Source organism: Tenebrio molitor, chromosome 4, assembly GCF_963966145.1.
Source record: "Tenebrio molitor chromosome 4, icTenMoli1.1, whole genome shotgun sequence".
Classification (NCBI taxonomy): domain Eukaryota; kingdom Metazoa; phylum Arthropoda; class Insecta; order Coleoptera; family Tenebrionidae; genus Tenebrio; species Tenebrio molitor.
The window spans coordinates 8,452,154-8,468,637 of NC_091049.1; the positions used below are offsets into that span (position 1 = coordinate 8,452,154).

The 16,484-nt window shown below is 39.9% G+C and overlaps 2 protein-coding genes and 1 long non-coding RNA gene across 3 annotated transcripts; 2 read left to right on the top strand and 1 right to left on the bottom strand.

The window, feature by feature from the left end:
• The first annotated feature begins 8,354 nt into the window (after positions 1–8,354).
• Positions 8,355–9,999, top strand: LOC138129636 (uncharacterized). Its single transcript, XR_011159290.1, has 2 exons — positions 8,355–9,754; positions 9,816–9,999. It is a non-coding gene; the product is annotated as an uncharacterized lncRNA (long non-coding RNA).
• A 1,834-nt stretch (positions 10,000–11,833) lies between these two features.
• Ufc1 (Ubiquitin-fold modifier conjugating enzyme 1) lies at positions 11,834–12,542 on the bottom strand. The gene is made up of 4 exons (XM_069045344.1): positions 12,406–12,542; positions 12,222–12,353; positions 12,008–12,175; positions 11,834–11,960 (listed from the first exon to the last, which is right to left on the bottom strand). The coding sequence occupies exons 1-4, from the start codon at positions 12,526–12,528 to the stop codon at positions 11,883–11,885; spliced, it is 501 nt and encodes a 166-aa protein (XP_068901445.1). The 5' UTR covers positions 12,529–12,542; the 3' UTR covers positions 11,834–11,882.
• A 12-nt stretch (positions 12,543–12,554) lies between these two features.
• On the top strand, positions 12,555–16,463 carry Patr-1 (Protein associated with topo II related - 1). The gene is made up of 5 exons (XM_069045338.1): positions 12,555–12,694; positions 12,977–13,315; positions 13,365–14,192; positions 14,652–15,344; positions 15,473–16,463. The coding sequence occupies exons 1-5, from the start codon at positions 12,656–12,658 to the stop codon at positions 15,728–15,730; spliced, it is 2,157 nt and encodes a 718-aa protein (XP_068901439.1). The 5' UTR covers positions 12,555–12,655; the 3' UTR covers positions 15,731–16,463.
• Positions 16,464–16,484: the final 21 nt, after the last annotated feature.

The window sequence follows — 16,484 nt, forward strand, 5'->3', positions numbered from 1 at the left end:
ACATTAAAATCAGATAAATCTAGTCGCCCGATTCCGCAATAGATAACATATGAACATCACGCGTCGCCTGCTAGTTCGGTAAAATCCTGCAGGTAGTGTTGTTCGAAGAAGGCCATGGAAGCGAGTGCATTCAATTTGCACGAATGATATCATCATTTTTAACCTGGATAAGTCAGGTCGTCGATAAGAAACAAGTGTAGAAAGCCGGAATTTCATCATTAAGAGGCGTTCACACGGGCGGCGTGCGAGAATCTCCCGGTCGCGGTATGCCGCGAACTGTCATTTTTGACAGCTCCAGGCCAGCGCGATCCCGAAAGAAAATTCCGCGAGCGGGACCGTTGACCCGCGGGTCTGCGTGACGTCAGCGCCGCCTCTCGTCCCGTCGCTTTCGCCGGTTTTTTCTCGGATGCACCGCGGATTTCTCGCACCCGGCGTGCATGACAATGGCGGTGGATGGGCCGTATCGGCGGATGTGGGCCCGGGGACGGTTGCGTAAGCGGTTTCGTCAATAATTAGCGAACGGGGGTTTCTATTGACCGTGCGAGCGCGGACAAGAGTTTGTGAATTGTTGGTAAACGGTAAACCACACAAAAGCTGAAGGCAATAGGTCAGATGTTCGTGGAGGATTTCGTACTTTCACGGAGTAGATGAGTCCATCTCTGTCGGGCCCGCTTTCAGTTTCGAACGCCGTCGCGGGAACACCGCGGTTTCCTCATAGCGTTTCGGACACCATTTTGGCTTGCGTAACGCCATTTTGGGATGGAGAAAAGTCATAGGTGAGCCATCGATCATCGCAGAGTTTTTCACTGCCAACTCGAGTTTTTTCCGTATGTAAATAACGATCGATCAAAAATGGCGTTCTTTTCTACGCTCGCTGTTACGTAATTAGTCTCTCCACATATTATTATTAGATACGCTTGCGGCCAAGACGTTTCTTTAATTGCTAATTAAAAACAGTACTGTCCGACACGGCTGTCAAATGGAAAGACAGTTTTCACTTTTAGAAGCAAATTTTTCTTGACTCTTGTACACTGAAAAAATCAGATCTACTCAGTGTTTTATCAAAAATTACAAATTTTGTGACTTGTAGGCACAGTAGGGAGCAATAAATTTTCGTCGTCAATGTCATTTCAAAATTGGTTAGATTGTCAAAGTGTCAAAAAAATGACAGTTAATGTCATACAACATGATAGGTTATGATATTTACGACCGTTTTACAATAGAGCATTTTTGATTGCGTCAAACGACATTGACGAACAAAATTTATTGTTCGCGACTGTATACCTTGTTCAAAGATCTACAATACCGTAATTTCCATCGACAATAGACGCCGAATTTTGATCTGTAGGAGAAAATGAAAATTTTGGTTATACCAGTCGGTTGCAAAAACAATCGAGTACATCATAAAAATCAAGAGCACTGAATTTTCCTACTTTTAACACATGTAAATCAGGCTTTTCTCACTTTTAATGGCATGCTTTTTCAAATAGGTTATGTCTGATACAAGAAATGTCATTATGTCTGACGTAAGGAATGAGAAATTTTGACATTTTGCTTGCCTCGGTAACATCAAAATTGCCAACACGAAGGATTAATTAAACTGTAGAAAATTTGATGTACCTACTCTATCTTTTTGCAACCGACTGTACATATTTTTGAATCAAGTCGATGTTTATTTTTTCTTTCGCAGATTTCTATTTATAGCATCATGTTGAAATGAACTTTGTCTGAAGCACATGACAAAATTAAACTGTCGTTTCAGTGGTGCCAACTTGTATTGTTTTCAGTTGCCACATAATATTATGGGAATATTGTTTGACTCGATAATTGGGGGTCTTGGATATGTGAACGTGGTTTATATTATCCGTTCACGATTGTTTCAAATTCGGACTGTCTATGAAAATCTGACATTTTAGTTGGCAATATTGTGATTTGGCATAATAAATCTATTTTAGGTTATAATTGAAGTACACTGAATCAATTAGGCAATTGACAACAAGACCAATATTTAATAACGAAACGTCATATGACAGGACCTGACGCCAATCTAACAAAAAATATCGTGGTCTCCTGCGTGTTTAAAACAATCGTGAACGCCATATAAACATGCTTGCATATTGCCCCACAGAATAACTAAAACGGATTCACTCTTTTAGCTTCTTTTGAGCGTAGTTTTTGTTTTATGTTTCATTCAAGAAATAATAGTAAGCTACCGTTTAGAATACGAAATTTGAATCTAGGGACATTCTGTCTCACGGAATGGATATTTTAAAATTCAAAAGAATAATATCTGTTCACGTTGGATTGAACATCAGTGGTGCAAATGACTGACCTGTTACTATGACAACTTATATGAAACTTATATAATGCCAAATGTGTGCGATTTGCACCACTGATGTTCAATCCAACGTGAACAGGTTATATTTGCCTGTCAACACTGTCAAAGCTGACAACCGTTTAGATTACAGTGGTACCAAAATCATTTAAATTTTTATTTTACCAACAGATTCACTTATTCTTGATCACCCGGTATATACAGGATGTCTCAGCTAAGACTTTCGAGCCTAATATCTCACTTATTTTCCAGCGAATTTTTGTGAAATTTAAAATGCAGATATTTTAGACGGTAAAGAGTAAAATCCCATTAATGCAATAACCCAAGTCTTAAAAACGTAATTTTTACATGGATTTTTAAAATGTTGAATCACTTAATGTTTTTATCAAAAAATCGATCGTCTATAAAAAATGCTGTAAGGTCCTTGAAAGACGTCTGGTTTGCAAGAAAAAACTGCGTTAAACATGGCTGCAGATGCAAAAACGTAGACGCGTATGAAATAAACGCACCATTTTGCAGAATTTTGGTCATCCCTTTTCGCACAAACGCAGGTGGCATATTTGACGTTCATCTTTCTAACCTTAGAAACACTTACAAAGTTAAAGACAACATTTGGAGGTAATTTATTATACTGGATGTTTTAATTCTTCCATAAAAGACTAAAACACGATCGGGATATTTTAGCAAGGTAATTTAGTTCACGTGTCTTCAAATAAATTGACGACTCTCTGAACCTTAAATTTTATAAAGCATACATTTGGATAGTGTTTCACGAGAAATCTAATAATAATTGCGCTTAATTTTCAATAAAGGAAGCATGTGTTAAATAGTAGTTTATTTAACGAGTTCGTGTGTAAATTGGACTTTTTTTGGCATGAGTGGGCCAGTTTAAAACGCGAGTGAAACGAGCGTTTTAAAGGCCTACGAGTGCCAAAAAAGGCCCAATTTACACAAGGACGAGTTGAATACAACATTTTTTTGTTCGACGAGCCCCTTAAAGGCTCCAAATCGCTTAGAATCTTTAAAATTAGCTTGACGTTTCATTTTAACAAGTTGTGACATTTATCAAAATCCGCTCACACAGGAGAAAATTCTCAAATTTTGACAGTGTCGGACAAAAAATTACATTTTTAACTTGAAGTAATTTTATTAGTACTAATTGAACCTTCACCGTCTAAAATATCTGTATTTTAAATTTCATAAAAATCCGTTGGCAAACAACCGAGATATTAGGCTCGAAAGTCCTAGCTGAGACACCCTATATTTAATGATCCTCAGCTGTATCCAAAATTAAGTGATTATCATAACTGGAACACGAGAACACCAGAACTATGTCTTAAAAATTTACGGCTCATTAAATTCAAAGATGCTACTACTTATCTTTGCATAAAATTATTTAATGAAAATACCGTGAGATCATTATTTTAAATGTATGTATAAATAAAGTAGGCGGTTTTTTTTACGACTGAGAATCCTGCCAATTGAGTCGCTGTGTAAATTAGAGGTCATGTAAACATTTCGACCTTTAGAGGGCTCTCATGTTCAATCGTTTTAATTTAAAAGAAACACTAGAAAATAATACAGTTTTATTGACAATCATAGAAAATGTTCAAAGTGTTCTCTCCCGGCTTGGACACGACTGTTAATTCGCCGTTTCATCGCTTTAACAATTCAAGTTCTCGGCAGTGTTGCCAATCTAATTTAAAAGTCATAGCCTACTTTAATTATAAATTTAAATGATCTCACGGTAATTAGCTAATCATTTTAAAGCTTTATCTGTAAAAATATTAGGAGTATTACATAGAGTAGACATTTTTGTAATAAATAAGGCATTTTATTCCAGTGAAGAATATTTAAATAACAAGTCTGATGATTGCTGATTTCATTATCATTAAGTTGCACTTAACAAAAATAATGGCATTTTTTATCTCCCTCTAAACTTATGTTAATAACTGAATGAATTTTGTTTTTTTATTGATTATTTTAATAATAGAATTGATTTTTTTCCTCCCCTATACATTTTATTTTGACGTGCGTAAAATACTTGTGTATTGACATAGATAAACATTTTTTTCTTCTTTGTTTCTTTTTTTCTTTCAGGTCGGTATCAGCAGTATTGAAATACAAAATACAAAAAGTAGTTTTGTCTATATGTACCTAGTCTCCATTGTTTTTTTTTTCTAGATAAACTTTTTCATTTTCTTTCAAAATTCTTTTTACTTTATTTTTAATGGATTTTTATGATAGTTGTAAATGCTAGTATTTTAGAAAGTTTTGTGTAGAGTAATGTTTATCTGTCAAGGATGTGAGATGAAAAGAAAATATTTCCAAAAAAGGTGCAAAAAGTTTTGTTACGCGGGTGCTAGTACCGCGTGCACATTAGTTGCGTTCAGTGCGACCTTCGGCTACTGTTTGCTTCCAATTTTGCATCTCAGTGTCATTATCATGAAAAATTGTACCAACAGTGAAATGACCAATAAGTACTTTGTGTTTGTATAGATGGTGTTGCATTCGCGAACATTTCTGGCTGCTGTCTACGGGAAAATGGTACTTTTCGACCGAGAAGCGTGGACAGGGGCCAAGAGTGTACGCCACGTGTGTTAGACCTCGAACTCCAAATTCTAGAAACCGTGGAAGAAAACCCATCAACAAGTATCCGGCAGTTATACAGGGCAAGTCACATACGGTTTATTTCTGAATTTATTTTGTACGCAACCAAGAATACTAATTACGCTGACCACTTGATACCATTTATAATGTGATTTTATTTAGTAATCCACGTAGGTATGTAATTTGGCTAAAAATGTCAAAATGACAGTTGACGAATTTAATTTTTGATTTCATTAATCAGAACAGGAAAACGTCATTGTGACATTTTTACCCAAATTACATACCTACGTTGATTACTAAATTAAATCACATTATAAATGGTATCAAGTAGTCAGCGTCATTAGTGTTTTTGGTTGCGTACAAAATAAATTCAGAAATAAGCCTTACGTGACTTGCCCTGTATAGTTCGTGATTTTCAGGTTTCTCAGTTTGTGGTATGTCGCACTCTTAACGAGCAAGGGTTGCAGCCCTATCATGTTCAGCGGGTACAAGCATTGCAACCAAACGATTGCATTCGCCGGCAAGAGTTTTGTGAGTGGGTGATTCTCATGTGCGTCGATCAACCTGATTTTTTGATCCATATTCCACGGCATAAATCCGCGATTCGGGACAATCTACATCGAAGGGCATTAGAAATGACAGCCCACATTTTGAACAATGTTTCTAATTGTAAGTACGGTAGGTACTGTTTAGTTATGGTTTTTGCTTGACTTTTCCTCTCACTTGGTTTTCACTCTTAATCTCACACGTTTTTGCGACTGTGTATTTAGTGTTTTTCGGCTATTTCATTCATAGTAAGGTTTTGTCACTCATTTTATAAAGCGTTTTTGCGTTTTTTTAGAGCTTTCAGAAGCGTCTCGTTGAGAATGGAATTAAGTTAAATATGACTTTATGAATTTAAAATGTTTAACCATATTTTCGGTTTATTCACTTATTGAAGATACTATGGTTTAGATATTGTGATGCATTTCAAATTCACCCTGTATGTACGCACAGTGTAAGCAACTTTGAAAGTCAAAGTTCCAAGTTAGTTTTAATACCAACAGAAAATCAGATTTTCATGGATTGCTTAGATGCACATTTATACGAAAAAGGAAAAAAGGATATACCTAACTCAACAAATGGTGAATCTTCGAAGTGTGAACAGGTTTCACAAACGTTGGTGTAATTAGCCCTACAGAATAACTAAAACAGATTCATTCTCGTCATTTCGTTCACTACTCTTTTTCTTTAGTTTCTTTTTTTAACTCCGTGAAGTCAATAGTTTTGTAGTCATGAACTTTTTCTGTATTATCATGTGCAATTTGGACTGTAAAGTACATGCGTTAGTGTGACACAGTGAAACTCCTATTTCAGTCGTGCCAACTTGCATCGTCTTCGGTTACCACCTAGAATAATGGGGATATTTATTATTTATCCAACAGAACTTTGATGTCTTTGATGCGTGAACGTTGCCTTTAGCTCCACGGAATTACTAAAACTGATTTGTTCTCTTAATTTCTTTCATTATTCTTTGCTGTTTTTAACTTTTTTTCTTAAATGAGTGTACCCGGTACTTTTATCAGTCAAGAGCTTTTCCTTTATTTGCAAATTACATTTAGTCTCTTTCTTCTTTTTTCACAAGCTTTTCTATTTTTTTCCACATACACAATACCTTTACATTGTCTTCCCAAATTACATATTCGTAATGTATTTGAAACAGTTTTTTTTTAGAATAGTTTTAAAAGTTGGTACCTACAGTTGGTTGCAAGTGATTTTTAAAAATGTCATTGAATTTTGACGTTAATTCTAACCTATCTCTCGTAAGAAGGTTTTACACTATGGAAAAATTGCAAAAATGTGTCAATTTTATTCTGACAGTCCCCGTTTTTTTTTTTGCAACCAACTGTATCTATTTTACAAAGATCTGCATAGAATGACATTTAGAACTAAATAAGTCTGTCGAGTACGTCGGATGAAGCAAAAATAATAAATGAATATAATGCAGATGATGCAAGGACTTGGGCTTCTTCTTTTAAATTCAGAGGCAAAGTTCATTCGTTGGATTTTCCTGGTCAAGGTCGAATTATTTAATTTTTTGGCAGTGTGATTTTTACTTCAATAATGAATGTACAATGAGGGACATGGAATCCTGGGCAGTCTGCTATTGTCATTTCAAAAAGTGTCAATGTAAATGCACCTTTACCGTCATTATGATTGATATTTTCAAAAAAACTGTCAAATTAACTTAAGCTTGGCTATGAGTAGCTAAGGTACGGTTTAGGAATTTTGACAACTGAATGACACATCTGCCCAGTTTTCCGTGTCCCCAATAGTACGTCGCCAATACCGGCTGAAAAAGTCATGGTGAGACTGTAGAGGTTATGTTATTCACTGTCAACAAATGAACTTGACAGGCATTTTTCAGTTCTTGGCTATATTTAATTAATGCAATTTTCAAATTAGCTGTTAATAAAACTTTCTTTTTTCTTTCCGCCAGGGTAAAATTCCTCAGGAATAGGACAGGAATATAATTGTGTGAAAAAATCTGTCTTTTTTTCACACGTCAAACTAACATTCAAAATTAAAGACGTCAAATCGCTCTAACACGATAACGTGAAAATTACTAGGAAAGGAGGCGCAGGTTTGCAACATGACAACAATTTGACAGGGACAGGGAAAATCCAATATCCAATGTGAATGATCTTTATAACATATCGAAAAAACTCCTGGACTATCAAAATGAAACAATTGAATAAAATGCTTGTTTTGACTATAGGTACTTGATTATAAAATGGTTCTCTCTAAAGTATACTCGCACCAAATCTGTTAACAAAATAAATTAATAACACCACTTTAGATTGTGAAACGAAAAAACATCTATCAGTTAGCGAGAAATTAGCCATTCGCAACTGTTACAAGGAATTCGCTGCCTTACATTAATGACATGGTTATGATATCTTTTGTTTGTCACCAGAAGCCACATAGCCTCCAACCTCCAACCTAATCAAATTTATGAAAACCTAGTAACGAATATCCCTAAATCCTAGGGAGTATTTTCTTGTTGACAAATCTTTAGTGAATTACATAAGTTAACATTGACAGGCCAGAATATTTTTTGAATTCACTCTGTTTTCATGAGCAATTGTCAGTGTGCAAGAATTGTCGAAGAAGGTTTCAAAAATAATTTTCGCTTTTTGAAGGAGTCGCGATTTCACCGCAACTTCGTAAGAAGCCTACAAGGATCACCTGATTCGTTTGTCGGATATTTTTTCAATGTGTCACCACCTCCGTCTCATTCCTGCCCCCGCCCCCATTAATCCCCGTCCGCCTTCTTGCACCAATTTACTTTCCCACAATTACGCGTCGATACTCCGTCCCTCATTACCTCATTAGTCATTACCGTTCCCTGATCTGGCGCCAAGCGAAAGGCCCCACAGGCCTTAAAATCTCTTTTTATAAAATGAAAGTTTTTTGTAAAGCACATGTGACAGTTTGACAGAATTAAGCTGTCGTTTTAGTGTTGCCAACCTGTATTTTCTTCATGTATTGTTCGGCACTATGGGGATATTTATCGTCCAACCAACATAACTAAATTAATTAATAATTTACCAAAATAACTAGACCAGGTTTATTCTGGCCATTTCTTTTATTATTCTTTTCCTTCATAATTTCGTGAATCTGTTCTTTTGTTAGTCCAGAGCTTTTTCTTTATTTTCCTCTTAGACATGTCAGCGTGTGACACAATTAAACCGTCGTTTCAGTGGTGCCAACTTATATTGTTGTCAGTGTCGCTCGTTACCGCTTCCTGGTCCGGGGCCAAGCGAAAGGCCCCAAGAGCGCCGCAGATTCCCCAAATCGCCGACCGACAGTCAATAATGGCCGGAATGCGAATTTAACAAATCTCGACTTTCTTTCCGTGTTTTTCGCGAAAATCGAAGAAGCGTCATCCATTCTTCCCGAGCGCGCTCACTATCACTTTTAATGACCGTCGGCGGAATATTGTTCGAGTGGTAATGTCCTAGGAAGCGTATGCTGTTCATGTCGTTTTTTACGACGGTTCAGATTTACTTTCACGCGGTTTAGTGACCGGCGATTTCCGATAGGCCACTCGCGGAAGCCAGGACCGGACCCCGAAAATCGAAATGTCAAAGAGCGTGGCGCAACCGTTGCACAAACGCGCACACAAACAAACTGGGAGCTATTTGGAGCGTAACCGTAACGAGGATCTCTATAATAAATTGTTGCGTAAGTCCTCCCAGGAATCGGTGTACTCTTCGGATTTATTGCTCCGGTCACGACATATTCATATGTAATGGCGGTTTTTACGAGCAAAAATGCAATCTGTGGATGGTGTTGCTCAAAGACACGCCAATCGGTGCTCGCCTTTCTTTATTGACAGTTAGCGCGGCGGGATCCGTAATCAGATAAGGATTACCACACCGGTGAGGATGTGTAATGATGATGGTTACGCATTAGACACTTCCAACAATGTGTCTGACTTTGTTTGACTTGCAATCGAGTCTAATTCAGAAAGTAAATGGTGTCCCATTTTTACTGGGTCGGCAGATGATTAGTCATCGCCACAACTGGTAGGCCTTGACAAGCTAGGTACTACTCGACTCTTCACTTCTGCAAGGGTCTCTACTGAGACCATCGTTATTCGCACATCTACACCATTGGAACAATTAAATCATAACTTACTGTTTCTGTCTGTGGGCGATGACACAAGTACACCCAACAAAAGAGTCGTCTTTTGAACATCTTTTTTGTAAAATGTTTTTATTGAGCACTAGAATTTTTATTACAGCGAGCACAAAAATTCTCCAGGTGACCCCATTCTAGGTTATTATTTTGTTAATTAAACCTGACAAATGCAATAATTTTTTAGCAACATAAATGGGATATTAAGATGAATGGATTGAAAAAGTAATTAAAACGGCACAAAAACATCAATAGAAACCACAAATCTATTGCTGGAGGCAGTGATCAAACCCATTATCCATCATCAGCACTTTATATTTAATTTGTCCTAAACTGTACACTTTCTAAATAAAGAATATATTAGGAGTGGTCCTAAATTGTCTCCTTGTGGCACTCCAAAAATTTTTACTTTTGTACAATCTTCATCAACGTCCTGTGTTTGATAGAACTTTTAGATACCTGAAGCTTCCTTTGCAACCTCATAAAAAATAATTGAAACAAAATTGGTCCCGATGTGGCAATTGCTGGTTCAGGTAGGTACCAATTAAGGCTAATAAGTGCCAAATGTTCAACCAGTTTTAAATTTCCTCCTTTTCGATCATTAGACAAGCCATTAATCAGGAGAACATTGATTGGAGAAACAATTAAAAGGGAATAAAACCAGCGAACCAAACCATAAATGTACCGCTGAGAGCACTGAATGTACCTACTAGTAGTGTCGGTGTTGTCTTTTTACCCAGAAAAACACTTTCTAATGAAAATGCGTAGGACCTAGAAAGTATCCCGGTGGTACCCTGGTACCCCCGACACATGAAATCGACTCGAGAGCACCTCCGCGAGGTGCTGGTTCACGGACTGCGAAAATTTTTTAGTTTCACCACATAATTTTTTCCGGTCCCTTGACTCGTACGTGTTATTACAACGTCATTGTCAAACAAATATGCAACATTAGAGCAAAGCTACCATAAAAGATTCATACTGAGTGCACTCCCGCGTCATTCCAATCTACTTAACCAGAAGAGAAGATTTTGCAATCTGCAAGAACCGCAAAGATTGTCACGGAAACATAATAAAACAATTCGCCACAGTCCATTTGCAGCGATCGTTACGTCGAAACGAAACCGAAAGTGCTAATGAAGAGCGTTTATTACTAGTTGGACGACGGAGTGGACAATTATTATTAGACCCTCTCTTGGAAAATAATTGCAGAAACTTGGTCTCGATGGGGCGCCAAAATTGACGGAAAGAGCTGGAGGCATTTCATGGTTGACTTCCTGCAATGAAAGCGGCGACCTCTGACCCTGCAAGACTTCACCGAGACGGTAGATTTCATGGCAATCGACCAATCTATTGTGTGTCGTAACTAGGACCAGAACGACGAATCGGCGGTGACATTTGGCAGTCGAGTTCCGACGTGACTTGCATTTTCTGCATCCTGGACAAACGAGAAAGGGTCATAAATCTGGTGGGAAATGTGGCGTTGTCGAACATGATTGTTTATCTAGGTATTGATGCGTCCGCCGAGAAGAAAGTTTTAATATACAACTATTAGAAGAACGTCTCGTCTGCACGTAACGGCGTAACCCACAAAAACAACAATTGGGTTCCCAGATGCTCATCCTTTCATAATTCACTTAAAAGCGAGCCAGGGCCGGCTCTAAATTGGTTGGCGAAAACGAGTAGAGCGAGTGCTGTTTTGGGGGCACTGTGCGTGTTGGGTCCCCGCCTGGAGCCAGCCCTGGGGGTGGTAAACGGGTGGAAGTATGGATTAGAAATTTTGGGCGACACTCCGGAACCGGAAACATCTGTCTCGTAGGATAATAAATAGCGGGTAGAGAAGCGAAAAAAAAAAAATGTGCAAGAAAAGCGTTGCGAAAGTTGCGCAACAAAACAAATACAGTTTTTAGTGTGTGCTCTCGGATCGGTGTCGAAACCTTCAGTTGACCCATCCTCGGCTGATTAGCATACAAAGGAGCCCGTGGGACCCAGCTTGGGAAAAGAAACTCCGTTTTTCTAATTCCCGATTCACGGAGCGCACGCGGAGAAATTGGATACCTGCGTCTAAAATTTTCCGTGCGACTACGATGCGCCCATTCAAACCGTACGAGCGTCGCCCCCCGCTTGACCTCTGCCCCGGCAAATATTTGCCGTAAAAGAGAAAGTCGCGTCTGACGGAATTATGGTCGCCGCATAAACCAAACACGGTTAAAACAAATAATAAACGCTTTATTCGTGTATAAAAGAGCAATACAATTCATCCCGTCTTTTCCTTGTACGAGATCACGCCTTTGGAGATCAGGTCAGGGATCTCGACGGCGAGCCAGGGTCCCAGCTGCAACAGATTGATTAGTGCGGGGAGGGCGAGTTTCAGGAGGTTACCCCCAGGGCCATGGCGTGGCCTATTCCGAATTTCGGTATGTTCCGCGCCCACAGGGGCTTGAAATGGTCGCTCAGGCAGATCTTGCCGCCTCGGTACATCTTGGCGGTTTTGCCGTCGAGCTCAGGGAGCGCGATCTCTGGGGCTGTCGTGGGGTACATCACGGGAATCTACAAGTCAACGGTGATTGGGGCCTCAGTGGTGCTCCCTACTCACGTCAAACTCCACATCGAACTCGTATTTGAGCAGGTCGTGGATGAACCAGCATTTACCGAACCATTTGGTGCCCTCTTTGTTCGACTCGAGGCGGAACCAATCGTTGTCAGCTTCTTTGTTGTTTTGAACGTACTGTAAACATATGTTTGAAAAGTGAGGTTATGTCGGCTGTCAAGTGGGTTACTTTGATAAGCGATTGGTACTCTTCTTTGAGGCGCTGGACCCATAATTCCTTGTCTCTGGGGCCCGCTTTGGTCTTGAGCAAAGGAATGCTGCTTAAAGTTTGTCTTGTACTCTCGTCTACCATCACTAATGCTAACTTCGCTCTAGTGACTTTTGTTCCGTCAGGTTGGCCGATTAGTTAAAAATTACGCAAACTTCACGACGGTGGATTTATTGTAAAAGCATAATGTTCGAAAATTTCCAAAAATCAAATGGCTGATACGTTTTTTGGTTTTGATGCGTCAATAAATGTGAGTACTAGAGCGCCCCAGACCGTCCCCCTACCATTTTCGGAGCTCCGAATGCCCAGACGGGACCCACCACAAATTCGCTTTTTTCCCGTTTTGTATCCAGAACTGGCTCCGCTGGTTGAATCTGACCCCCCGGGGGGCCCTCCACGGTTGCGACGCTCCAATACGTACCACTTGTGCGCGTCCAGGCACTCGAAAAATATTTCGAAAATTTGAGGTTATGTTTTAGGTTTTTTTTTACGCAACACTTGCGAGTTCGCCTAAATTGTGTTTTTGGCTTAGAACGGGGACCATTTGTTGCCGCCGGATGAGGACGACTGCGTAGAAAACGAAGAGGAAGAGTATGACGCCCTCAATGATGAAACCTTTGGAGGTTTGGAAGACAGCTCGGTCCTCGACGACTGGGAGCAGCAGCACGAGCAGTACGCCGAATTCGCTGAGAGCAACAAGCACTCGGAACAGATAGAGAACTCGATTTCGCTTTTGATGCTCGATGAGAGCGATGATCCATTGAATCTAAGCAAGAATTCAGTCTGGTCCTACACACCACCTAATAAAAATGGCGACATCTTCAATTCGTCCTCTATCTTGTCGTCGCTGCAGAAAGCGTCAAAATCTTTTGTGAGTAGTTGTGTTGGGAATTAGGTAGAAGTTGAATGTGGAGTTGTAGATCGAGACACACTCGGACTCGAACCGGACGAACGACGTCCGCAAGAGCTTCACCCAGTCGACGCCGCTCCAGCAAGTGCTGTCCCCGATCCATCAAATCCCCAAACAAATACGTACAGTCGAAGAGTTGGAAAAAAATCTTATCAAGAGTTCGAAGCAGCAGCCGCCTCCTGTACACAAACCCCCGGTGCCGTTTCCTCACCCGTTGTTCCAGCACCCCCTGCCGCCTCCCAGGCTGCCTCCGGGGCTGCCGCCCATCGGGATCCCGCCTCCGGTCAGACACATGCCCCTGCCTCACCATCCTATCCCACCTGGACTGATGCACATGTTGCCTCCCCATTTCATGCACCAAGGGGGACCCCCTAGGCACCTGCTTTACCCGCCTGGTGGCGCTCAATTCCCGGTGAATCACCCTTACAATTTTCCGCCGCCTCCGCGCAATGTGATTCCCCCAAATGCGAACCACCTGAACCGGAACAACATCCCCCAAAGGACGAGAAACGACAGTTACAAGCACAAGAACGAGGTGGGTCAAGTGGAGGTCAAGGACGAGTACGCCGGTCTGATGACCAACAGGGAGAAACAATGGCTGTTGAATATACAAATGTTGCAATTAAATACAGGGACTCCGTATTTCGACGACTATTATTATACTGTTTTCAAAGAACGTAAAGCGAAGAATAATAAAGAGAACTTCCCCAATGAGAGGAACCACAGATATCAGAACAACAGACAGCAGAGGAACAACGAGAGACAAGACAACAACAACACTCTTACTCCTCGAGTGTACACGCCTCTACAGTTCGAGAACTCGTTGGGAAAACTTCAAGTAAGTGAGTCGGTGGGGAGTTGGGTATTAAACTTGTATTATACACAGGATGTTTTTTTAATTTTAGCGTCGAAGTTAGTATTGAAAAGTCGATTATGAATGAACCACACATGTTAAAAACACTGATTTTTCAAATTGGAGATTAGAAACATAAACAACGCAAAAAGTGAGGTTAGATTTGAACAGCTGATCAACCACTTGTCTTAAAAAAGACTGATTTTTCAAACTGCATATTAAAAACAAAGTTGTAATCCGTGGTGCGTTCACAATCGACTCTTCAACGCCAATTTTAACGCCAAATTAAAAAAAAAAACACCCGTAACACTACATATAATGTATTGTCCCCAGAAATGTTTTGGTAAACTAGCTTTGTTTAGTATAATGTACTTCCGGCTTTGTCGTTCTCTTCGCAGTTCCGTTTTGCTGAGTGGATACGTAAAACAGACGCGTGTGTTTTAGTGTGGGTCGGTGACGGCGCCCCGCAAAATCATCGACATGGACATAGTGACCCCCGACAAGGACACCGACAGCCCCGTCGTGGTCCGCGAGACGCGCAAGACCAAGCAGCTCTTGTTGGAACTCGAGGCGCTCTTCACGCTCCTCCTCAAAGCCGAAGATTTACGTAACCCCCTCGCCATCAGCAACATGGACAAGCTGCGCGAGATCAAGCAGAAGCAGCGACTGCGAGAGCTCGACCTGGCCCCCACGCCCGAACAGAAACAGGAAGTGTTGCGACTCCTGAAGCAGGACAGCGAACCGGTGATCGAAAATCCGCACGACTACATCGTCAAGATCGTGAACGGGCTCCTGCAGGACGAGAAGTTTTCCAGTTTCTTGAACATCCGGAAAGGGAAGATGTTGCTGTTGAGGCTGTTGCCCCACCTCACGATGGACACCTTCTCGGCTCAGCTGTTGGAGATGTGGACGAGGATCCTGTTGAGCATACCGATAGTGGGGCGGAGGGACACGGCCGGAGATCACATCTTGCCCAAGTTGCATCCGTTCTTCAAGCGGTACATACAGACCAGCACCATGGCCGACATCTTGGATATCGTCACGGGGCTGGTGGAAGTGATCAGACAGGAGAACAGCAGGAGTACGCCATTGAGTCATCAAGGAAAGGCGCCGCTCTATTTCGTCCTGTTGAATAAGGTGAGTACGGCGATGCGGACCGAGGACTGAACACCATAAGTACAAGATCTGACCCAAACCGTGCCTCGAGCACACTTGGGGATTCGTTTGTCTTTCGAAATCATTCAATTTTTTTTGTTTTGTTTCAGTTCGGCGTCTCGGCAATAGTGACAATGTTGATACGAACGGAATATCTGATATCGTCGGAGACGGCGAGCGAGAAGCAGCAGAACGACTGGTCCAACTTCTTGGTGAGTTGGGCCGAACTGACGGGAGTTGTTAGTAAAGTAGCGACACCTATCGAGTCTATACCAATACAAATTTTCAATAAGCATTGTAACCGTTTCGAGAACCTGACACCCGAGAAAAAATCACAGTTAGAGAGACACGTTGTTGATTCAAATTGATCAATCTATATCTACATACATATATATTTTTAATTTCTATGTTTCTTTCTTTTTATATATATAGATAGGCGTCAATGATTTTAAAGAGAAATGTAAAAGGAGATGTATAACTTATTTTATTGTAAAGTTGTTTGATCCTTTTTTTATAAACGAAAAAGAGAGTTAAATGTTTAAAATTTGTTACTGTATAACAATTCTTGATTGTTGTTGATGATGTCACGCTTTTTAATTAATTTTATGTAATCATGTGCGTCCGATTAATTCTTTCATTATTGATTATTTTTGTATAAATTAGTAATTTATTGGATTTTTTTTTTGTACTTTGTTATTATGTAACGATGATTTTTTAAAATTACGACTCGCATCAACCGCTTTCGACTTTATACAATTGCAAGTTAGTTCTATTGTAATTTAATTAGTAATTTCTATTGAAGTTGTTGTTGAATTTGAGCGGCCGATGCCAGTTTGTATTGATTAATTAATTAATTATATCGAGCTAATGCAAAACATTTGTTTTCAATTGCATTAGTTGTAACTAGGTCTGTTGAAATGGTGTGACTAGACGTTTCAACGGACCGCTAGAAAATTAAGTAAATTACAGAACAAATTTATTTTCCAGATATCTAAATATGTTTAAAAGATATCACGATATTATCTATAATAATTCAATTAATGCTTTTTCAGATAGATAGTGAATGTCAAACAGATATATGTTAATAAAAAGTTTGACCAAGTGTTGTGTTTTGAATTTCGC

Excerpts from the sequence above, each read along its gene's own strand:
- Ufc1 (XM_069045344.1), bottom strand. The coding sequence starts at position 12,528 with ATGGTAGACGAGAGTACAAGACAAACTTTAAGCAGCATTCCTTTGCTC. Across the intron at positions 12,354-12,405 it reads AGTACCAATCGCTTATCAAA|TACGTTCAAAACAACAAAGA; the intron begins GTAACCCACTTG and ends ATATGTTTACAG. Across the intron at positions 11,961-12,007 it reads GCCACGCCATGGCCCTGGGG|CTGGGACCCTGGCTCGCCGT; the intron begins GTAACCTCCTGA and ends AATCTGTTGCAG.
- Patr-1 (XM_069045338.1), top strand. The coding sequence starts at position 12,656 with ATGGCTGATACGTTTTTTGGTTTTGATGCGTCAATAAAT. Across the intron at positions 12,695-12,976 it reads GTTTTGATGCGTCAATAAAT|AACGGGGACCATTTGTTGCC; the intron begins GTGAGTACTAGA and ends TTTTTGGCTTAG. Across the intron at positions 15,345-15,472 it reads ATTTCGTCCTGTTGAATAAG|TTCGGCGTCTCGGCAATAGT; the intron begins GTGAGTACGGCG and ends GTTTTGTTTCAG.